This window comes from Taurulus bubalis, assembly GCF_910589615.1.
Source record: "Taurulus bubalis genome assembly, chromosome: 1".
Lineage (NCBI taxonomy): Eukaryota > Metazoa > Chordata > Actinopteri > Perciformes > Cottidae > Taurulus > Taurulus bubalis.
Genome location: NC_136589.1, coordinates 937,338 through 947,500, shown reverse-complemented (window position 1 = coordinate 947,500; position 10,163 = coordinate 937,338). Strand labels below are relative to the sequence as shown.

Here is a 10,163-nt window from a genome sequence, read left to right as displayed (position 1 = left end):
AGGTAATGAGGGAGGAGCCTCTGCAGGTAGTGAGGGAGGAGCCTTCGCAGGTAATGAGGGAGGAGCCTCTGCAGGTAGTGAGGGAGGAGCCTTCGCAGGTAATGAGGGAGGAGCCTCTGCAGGTAGTGAGGGAGGAGCCTTCGCAGGTAATGAGGGAGGAGCCTCTGCAGGTAGTGAGGGAGGAGCCTTCGCAGGTAATGAGGGAGGAGCCTCTGCAGGTAATGAGGGAGGAGCCTCTGCAGGTAGTGAGGGAGGACCCTCTGCAGGTAATGAGGGAGGAGCCTCTGCAGGTAGTGAGGGAGGAGCCTCTGCAGGTAGTGAGGGAGGAGCCTTCGCAGGTAATGAGGGAGGAGCCTCTGCAGGTAATGAGGAACTGTGAGCGCTCATATCAACATGCTGCACTCAATAAAGACCAGGAGCACTTGGTGTGTTTAGCTTCCTCTGAGAGGCGTTCACTGCAGACACCTGGAGAACACAGTCACAGGACTACAAGATGAGCCCTGTGGGGGCGGAGCTTAGAGGCTAACAAGCTAGCGGCTAACAAGCTAGCGGTGTCGTTTAACAATAAGGTGAACACATTTTCTTTATTTTTTATGCTACAGTTTTTTTTACAGTCTATAGAAAGGAAACGATGAAGGATTGTTTTCTTTGCATAGCCTGAGAAGTGGAACAAGTCGTTGTGACGCCGCCCACTGGGGTTTGCGTTTGGTTGTCGCCATCTTGGATTACTCTGATAGAGTACTGCTCTGTCAGAGTCTCTATCATCACAGAGTAGTAACTCTGATAGAGTACTACTCTGTGATGATGTCATGTAAAAACAACAGAATGACAAAAGACAAAACGCTGCACAACAGTTGCTTAGCAACCGTGTCTGGTCCTGGTGATGTCAGGATCAGATCTGAGATCAGCTGGAAAAACAACAACAACAACACATTAAAACCAGAACATCAAACAACAGGTTTTATTGCTGATGTTGAAAGAATACATTAATATAATATTAAATTAATGAATGAGTCAAAACTCTGTTTCTTCTTCATGGATTACGTTCATAATGTATTTCATATTTAAAATATGAAATACATTTCAGCTCTTTCTACAAAACAACAATAACATTTGGATTATAATTATATTATTATAATTGTTTTCTTTTTTAAGCCAACTAAAAACAACAGATTTTAATTGTTTGGTTTTAAATTAAATGTTATATATATATATATATATATATATATATATGTATATATATATATATATATACATATATATATATATATATATATATATAAATATACATATATAAAATATACATATATAAAATATACATATATATAAATATACATATATATGTATAAATCTACATAAATACATATATATATAAATATACATATATAAATATACATATACATGTATAAATATATGTATATATTTGTATACAGTATAAATGTGTTGCTCTCTTGCAGCAGCCTCACACTGCCCCCTGGTGGCCGAGGCGTCACACTGCATGTCCTCATGTTTCTGTTATGAGGATCAATTATTTGCTTTTAGGGTTTTCATTGTTTGAAGAAGAAGAAATATAGAAAGTTGGCAGTATAATTTTCAATCATTATAAAAACGAGACTCAAAAGAGGCTGTTCAGAAGGAATGATCTCTCAGAGAATTATGAATGACTTCATAGTAAAGGTATGATATATTATATATAGTTAAGGATATTTGTATTAACCATTTATTACATCTGCTTCTTCTGAATGATGAATTAAGTGCAATGTGACCATTAAGTCTACAAGGAATCAACTTGATATGAAATACTATATACTATGACTTTATTACAGCTGTGGCAGATCACAACTGGAGCCACTATGAGGAAAAGAACCGGCTGAGTGGATTAATGGCGTCCAACAATAGTGAGGAGTGGATCCTGAGAGCTGATACAGGAGGAAACGTGACAACAGAAGCACCAAAGAACCAGTCGGAGACGAGCTGTAGTGCTGATAATCATGCTTTATTAAATCCATAGCTGGAGAAAAGCTCAAGGAGGCTGCGTTTCTACCTCTACCCGGTCGAGGCAAGGCGCCGGCGGGTGTCGGCTGCTCGGCGCCGCCGGCTGGACCGGCTCCTACAAACTAAACACACCAACACTCTGCAGCCTCCGAGAGGCGGCTCTGCCTCTGCAACGCGAGCGCCGGGGCCCGGACCCCGTGACCGCGGGGCCCGGCCGGCGGTCGCTTTGCCAGGCGCAGAGCACCGAAAACAAAAACAAAAAGAACACGTGAGCTCAGGGAGTGCAGGCCGCCGCACTGTGAGCGCGCCGTCGAAACGGCGGTATGACGTAATCGGTCGGAGCGCGGTCCGGGCCGCTGTGCGTGAGGGTGACGCGAGCGGCCGGCCCGCGGCTCCGTACAAAGTAGAACCGTCTCCGGTGGTGGACGTCAACAGGGAGCCTCTCACCTGTTGAGGTTATCTTTAGACGTCAACGTAGCGTTGAGGCACAAAGTTTAGTTGCTCTGTTTGACAGGGTATTCGTTCCTCGAGGAACTTTCTCCTGTCAAACCAGTTTCATTTAGTTTCAGTTCAAATTATTGTCATAAATAACAATGCATACATTTCCCATAACCGTTCAATTCGGCTATATACATTATGTACATGTCACAGAAAAATGGATCAAAGATCCTAAGTCATAGTTGTCCAATATGGCACATTTTATAACAACTTTAGACTTGAGTCTAGTTTGGCATAAATTAATGTCAAGATTGGTACAAAAATAGTTCATATTTACAGGAACAGAAATCCAGATCTTTATCGCGTCGATTATTTCGCTCGATTAATAAATAAAAAGGCACAGAAGTAGGGAAGAGGGGAAGTGTGGACATTAGATTTCTTTCTGTTTCTACGCCGATCGGATGCTGATGTGAACGGTCGCCGTGTCGGAGCCCAGCTCGTTGGCCAGCTTCAGGGTGTAGGTCCCGGCGTCTTCCTCCTTCACCCCGGTGATGATGAGGGTGGTCAGGTCTTCCGAGGTCTCGATGTGGAAGCGTCCGCCGGCCGTCTCCTCGATGGTTCTGCCGCTGCGGGACCACTGGATGCGTTTGGCGTCGCCGGAGAAGGCGCAGGTGACGGTCAGGACTTTGCCCGGCTCGATGCTGATGTCCTCCGGCAGAGCCTCGATCCTGGGAGCAGAACCTGGAGACCACAGTGCACCCAGAGGTTTAGAATGAGAGGCCAGTCTGGTTGTATAGAAGTCTATGCTTCATGTGTTAAAGCTGCATTCTCTCTCCTGACCACCAGGGGGCGACTCCTCTGGTTGTATAGAAGTATATGCTTCATGTTTTAAAGCTGCATTCTCTCTCCTGACCACCAGGGGGCGACTCCTCTGGTTGTATAGAAGTCTATGCTTCATGTTTTAAAGCTGCATTCTCTCTCCTGACCACCAGGGGGCGACTCCTCTGGTTGTATAGAAGTCTATGCTTCATGTTTTAAAGCTGCATTCTCTCTCCTGACCACCAGGGGGCGACTCCTCTGTTTGTATAGAAGTCTATGCTTCATGTGTTAAAGCTGCATTCTCTCTCCTGACCACCAGGGGGCGACTCCTCTGGTTGTATAGAAGTCTATGCTTCATGTGTTAAAGCTGCATTCTCTCTCCTGACCACCAGAAGGATTGCCTTTTGTTATATTAAAGTGACGAAGCTACTTTTAAAATGCCACAAAGAACAACTGTTTCACAGATTTAATTTCCAACCTTACCGATTGCTCTGAAGGAGGATCCCTCCATGTGGGAGGAGCTGCCGGAGCTCATGGCGTACGACTCGGACGCCATGGAGGACATGCTGGACATGGACATGGTCTCAAGCTTCATCTCAGCTGCCATGCTGCTCATGGAGCTGGACTCCATCATGGATGACATCATGGCGTGCTGGGCGGAGGAGGAGATGGAGGAGAAGGAGGACGACTCCTCCATCATGTGCACTTCTTTCTTCATCATCGTGGATGAGCTCATGGATGAGCTCATGGAGGACGACGCCTCCTTGTGGCTCATCGCCATCAAGCCCGATGCTACAGAGGGAAACAGTACAAGTTAATCTTCAGGATTTCTTTAACTATCATCACTGGACTAAATCTGCTTGACACTCAGGCAGGCGCTCACCTCTAAGTGCCAGTTGCTGCTCGCGGTGGGCTGTGATCTTCATGCGCATGGACTGGAAGACCTGTCCGCTGAAGGAGAAGGAGGATTTGGACATTCCTCCCTCTGATGTCATCTCACAAGTGTACTCTCCCTGGTCGCTGTCTGCCAGGTCGTGGATTAGAAGGCTGCAGGAGCCCTCGGAGTAGTGCATCTCAAAGTGGCTGCTCTGTGAAAGCCTCCTCCCGTTCACGTACCACACCGCCTCCCTGACGCCGCTCTCGCAGACGCAGGACATCCTCACCGAGCCCTCGCTGGCCTCGGCCTTCAGCTGGCTCAGGACCTTGGGAGGTTTCGGGGTTGGGGATTTGACGGTGGGTGGAGACACAACCCTCTTGGGGGACATGATGGGAGGAGGAGACTTCACCCTCGGAGGGGACTTGATCCCCTCTGGCTCAGGGGACTTCAAGGCCCTCGGTGATTTGATGCCTGAAGGTTCTGGGGACTTGATTCCTCTTGGGGATTTGATTCCTGCAGGTTCTGGGGATTTCACACCAATTGGGGATTTGATTCCTGCAGGTTCTGGGGATTTGATTCCTCTTGGGGATTTGATTCCTGCAGGTTCTGGGGATTTGACGCCGATTGGGGATTTGATTCCTGCAGGTTCTGGGGATTTGATTCCTCTTGGGGATTTGATTCCTGCAGGTTCTGGGGATTTCACACCAATTGGGGACTTGATTCCTGCAGGTTCTGGGGATTTCACACCAATTGGGGACTTGATTCCTGCAGGTTCTGGGGATTTCACACCAATTGGGGACTTGATTCCTGCAGGTTGTGGAGATTTGACTCCCCGAGGAGCTTCCTCGGGTTCAGGTGACTTCACTCTCTCTGGAGACCTGATTGGTGGTGGTGACTTGTGTCTGGGTTCAGGGGATTTTATACCCTGTGGCGACTTAACTCCCTCAGGTTCAGGAGATTTGACACTTGGCGTTGGCGACTTCACACTCGGTGTTGGCGACTTCACACTCGCCGTTGGTGACTTCACACCTGGAGTAGGAGACGTTACGCTTGGTTCAGGAGACTTCACGCTTGGAGCTGGTGATTTGATTGAAGGCTCAGGGGACTTGATGCTGGGAACAGGGGAAGCTATGGACGGAGCAGGTGATGTGACTGAAGGCTCTGGTGACTTCATACTGGGAGTGGGCGACTTTACAGATGGCTCAGGGGATTTGACTGCCTTGACCGCCTCTTTGGGAGCTGGTCTGCGGATGGTCAAGGTGAAGTGAGCCTCCTGCCTGCCTGCTGAGTTCTCTACCACCACCGTGTAACTGCCTTCATCAGAAGCCGTCACGGAGGAGATCTCCATGCTGGACTTGTACTGAGTGGTAGTGACCTGGACGTGGTGAGATGAGACAATGGTTCTGCTCTCGTGCATCCACGTCGCAGTTGGTGCAGGTTCCCCATCGATATCACAGGAGAATCTGGCTGTCTCTCCCTCTGCAACTGTCACAGACTGGGGCTTGGTGAGGATTTTGGCAGGAAGAGAGGGCTTCACCTTGTGGACCTCAACTTCCTCAGCAACAGCAGCAGAAGAGAACTTCCCTTTAGCTTCAGACAAGGTGCGCTTCCCGGTCAGGGAAAACTTTTCCGATGAGTAGGAGGAATCAGATGACAGGTAATCGGCAGAGGCATACTTGATGGATGAGTCATACCTCTCAGCAGAGGAGTACCTCTCAGAGGAGGCAGCATATCTTTCACGTGACACAACCTCACGGGTCTCGGTGAGCTTAGACTTGCTCTCCTCCACCTGAAGGTGGGACTGGGACTCATAGCCAGCTTTGAAGTGGGAGGTGTGATAGTGGTCAATTCGAGTGACTTCAGGGACATATCCTTTGAGAACCTCCTCATCCCTGCGGCGAGAGGAGAAGGTGGTGTAGCCGGCACCTGACACATCGAGGGTGGCATAGTCGGAAGCTTCTCCCTTGGAGTTGGAGCACACACAGCGGTATGTGCCACTGTCTTCCTCCTGGCAGTCCAGAATAGTGATGGACAAAACGCCGCTCATGTTGGCGAAGACGTATTTCTCACTGCTTTCAGAGATTGCGGTTCCATTGTGGAGCCACTTGACATCGGCCTCTGGCTTGCTCTGGATGTTCAGGGTGAACTTGGTGTCTTGGCCAATCGGGATGCGATGAGAGCGCATCCTGACGGTCACGCGGGGCATATGGTCCAGGCTGAACGGTGTCTGACTAACCACCTGGTACTTCCTCTCGGACTTCAGGGCAGCCTTTCTGGCCTCGTAGCGGGACATGATGTCGAAGCGGGCAGACCGCTCAAACCTGGAGGAGGAGCGGGATGACCTCTCAGCGGACCTGATGGGGCTGGGAGAGCGTGGCCGGGTCCTCTCAGGGGTGGGCGACCTCCTCACCTCTCCCTCTACTTCCATGGGAGGCCTGGAACGTGACGGCCTGATCAGCTCTGAGACCGGACGCATGAGCTCGATGTATGTGGGAGAAAGTGACCTTCTCCTCCTCATGAACTGAGAAACTGTACGTTTCTTCTTGGTCTCGGCGACCTCGACGGCCTCGTACCTCACCACCTGCCCCCTCTCTTCAACTTCCCTGGTACGTCGGTCCACACGGACAGGACTGCGGGTAGGAGAGGCAGAAAAGCCGAGCTCCAGTTCGTCCTCCAGCATCATTTTCTCTTCGTCTGTTCTCCTGATGGAAAGGTAATCATCCACAGGCAGCAGCAGCTCCTCATCACTAATGTCTCCCAGAGATCTCCTTCTGGATCTGAAGGAGACCTCTGACTCAGGAGAAGGTGACCGGCGGGCGGGCCTGACAGTCTCCAAGTCATCCAGAGTGAATTTTGGAATACGCCATCTTGGCCGGTACTGGTCGGTGATTCTCGGGAGGGGCATGACATAGAACTGCTCCCACCTGGACAGGCGAATACGTCTCTGCCTCTTCTGCACAATCCTCTCCATTTTCTCTGAAACCTCATACTGGTCCCTAAGTTTTCTGTACCACTTCATGTCAGAGAGAGGCACAAAGTGTTTGATGGCTTTGTCCTCATCCAGAGCTCTGGGATCATGGACCACAGGCTCAGGGATCTCATATGGCATGAAGATCCTCCTCTCCTCCTCCAGCTTCTTGGTGTCAGACTTCTCCACTGTGATGTCGAACTCGCCCTCAACGTGCTTGGTGCTCACTGCAGGCTTGTACATCTCTGCAGCGAATTTGATCGCATCCTGGGCTGTAGGGTTGAAAGGTACGGCCTCCTCACTGGTAACAATTTTCAGGGCCATCTTGTTGGTCTTTTCAATTTGTTTCTGTACGTGTCTGTATTTCTCCTCCTCGCTCTTGTACTCTCTCCTGGTGTAGGTAAGGCGGTCCACCTTCAGTGTGGCCTGGCAGCTTACAGAGCCAGCGGAGTTAGTTGCAGTAACCTTGTACACACCGGCGTCCTCGAGCAGAGTATCTCTGATGTGCAAGACATGGTAGTCAACGTCCTCCTGTATGACAACAACCTTGTGACCAAACTGGACCGCATTGCCGTCCTTCTGCCATTTCAGAGTAGGGGTTGGGCTTCCTGAGACTCTGAGCTCGAAGCGGACACTGTATCCCTCGACACAGTCGACATTAGCCAGCAGACGCTTGAACATTGGCCTCATAGTGTCCTCAGTGACAGGGTGAGGTGTCACAGTGAGACGGGCCTTGCAGCTGTCTTCTCCAAACTTGTTGTGGGCCAAGACAGTGTACTCTGCATCATCGTCCAAACTCAAGTTGTGGATCATCAACTGGTACAGACCCTTGTCACTGGTGAACGTGTACTTCCTGTCGTCTTCACCTGGCTTGATTCTCTCCCCATTCTTCAGCCATGTTACATGAGGCTCCGGGTGCACAGTGATAGTGACACCGAAGCGCACATCTTCGCCAATGTAGGCGGAGCGATTGTAGAGAGGCAAAGTGAACTCTGGTGGCCTCTGCAGGAGTCTAGTCCTGTCAACTCTCCTCCTCAGCTTCTTGATGGAGCGGCTCACATAGTACTCTCTGATGCTCCTCACGGTCTCAACAAAGAGCTCTCCATAAGCACTGTCCTCTCCTTCATCACTCACCACCTTGCATCTGTACACACCATCATCGCTCTCTTCAACGTCCTTCACATAGATGCTGGCAAAACCATTACTGTACGTAATTTCGTACTTGGGGCTTGCGTGCAGCTGACGGTTTCCATGGTACCATGACACCTGAGTGGTCTTGTCATAGTTGGTGATGCTACAAGTGAATCTGACATGGCCGCCTTCTTCAGCGGAGCCATGCATCACTGGGCCAGTGCGAAGGCCATGGTACTCAGTACCAATCTTCACTTTACCCACGGCCAATCCTCTCTGGTTCTTGAAGGCGCCGCCATAGGCCACACGGGCTGCGGATACTATGGTATCGGTTCTCTTCACCAGAGTCTGGTAGTACCTTCTGTGTCTCAATGTCCTGATGACCTTGTTGCTGACATTCTCAATCTTCATCTTGAGCCATGGGTGCTCCAGGGCCTCGTGGGCCGTCATACGGAGCTTCCTGTCTTTGACCAGAAGTCTGTCGACGAAGTCCATCGCCTCCAGGCTGATGTCCCTAAAGGCTTCACTGTCAAAGATGTATTCACAGTTGGAGATGTTCTCAATCATCTGGGTAATAGACTCTGCCCCAAACGGATTAAGGCCGCTGAGCAGAACGTAGGCCAACACACCAACAGACCACATGTCGGTGGCTGTCGTGACCATGTCGTGACGGTGGATCTCAGGGGCGCAGTACTCCGGAGCTGAGAACAGCATTCTGATGTTCTCGCCTGGCACCAGCAGCCGAGCCTGACCCATCTCAATAATCTTTATGGTGGTGCTTCGCTTTGTGGTGTAGACAATGTTGTCTGGGCGGATGTCAAAGTGGCCGAAGTTGTGGCTATGCATGAACTTGAGGGCAGAGCAGACTTGTCTCAGGTAGCGGACAATTTCCTGCTCTGTAAGCTCAAAGTTGCTGGTGCCGAGGCGCTCGAAGATGTCAACTCCAGACATGAATTCAAAGATCAGGATGATCTCCTCCATGCTTTCAAAGTATTCGTGCAGGTAGATGATATTCATGTGCCTTGCTACGTTGAGAGCTTCAATTTCTCTGAGAACCAACTCGCGGTCGGTTCCTTTGACCTTGATGAACTTGGCCATGAAGGTCTTCTTTGTGGCGATCTCCGTGCAGCGGTGGACCACTCCAAACTGGCAGCGAGCAATTTCCTCAGAGATGACGTACTTGGAGGAAAGCTCCTTCACCTTGTAGAACAAAGCCTCCTCCTTGGTGATCTCTCTGGTTTCGTCCACTTCCTCATCGTAGTTCCTAATCACGGACTTGTCTTCCTTCGTGGTAATGGGCTCGGTTGGCTGAGAAGGAGGGCTCAGGCCAAACTGGTTTTCGGCGATGACGCGGAACTGGTACTTGGTCTTTCCGAAAATGTTGATGATGGTAATGCTGCAGTCCGTGGTATGTCCGGCACGGATCCACCTGTCGGCAGTGGTGGGACACTTCTCCACAATGTAGTTAATGATGTCGCTGCCACCATCATTGGCAGGTGGCTCCCAGGTCAAGGTGATGGAGTCCCGGGCGATGTCGCTGACAACCAGACCCTTCGGGGCTTCAGGTATGTCAGCCACGTTCACCTCGATGGTTTGCTTGTCCGTTCCGAACCTGTTCTTTGCCGTTACAATGTAGTAGCCAGTATCCCTCCTCTCCATTCCCTTCTGGAACACCAGGGAGGTGAAAGATCTGGTGGTGATGACTTGGTGATAGGGAGAGTTGGAGAGGATCTCCTGTCCCTTCTGCCAGATGATTGCTGGTTCAGGCTTGCCAGAGATGGGGATCTTGATGGTGATGTGATCACCACGGACAGCGTGGACTGCTCCCATTCCCGCGAGCTCCTTGGGCAGATGGATCTTAGCAGGAACTGGAATCAAAATGTATATTTATTAAGATTTATTCAATTTAAGGAATTACACTTGCAGAGTATGCAT

General features: G+C 50.0%; 1 protein-coding gene across 1 annotated transcript in view; it reads right to left on the bottom strand.

Annotated features, from left to right (window-relative positions):
• Window positions 1-1,977: 1,977 nt before the first annotated feature.
• The window catches only part of ttn.2 (titin, tandem duplicate 2), a gene marked incomplete at its 5' end in the record, with an annotated part of 209,766 nt that continues 201,580 nt past the window's right edge, over window positions 1,978-10,163 (bottom strand). Inside the window, 3 exon segments of the mRNA XM_079224802.1 lie at window positions 1,978-3,174; window positions 3,736-4,044; window positions 4,136-10,096. Coding sequence (XP_079080928.1) covers window positions 2,882-3,174; window positions 3,736-4,044; window positions 4,136-10,096 — 6,563 coding nt within the window. The 3' untranslated portion in view covers window positions 1,978-2,881.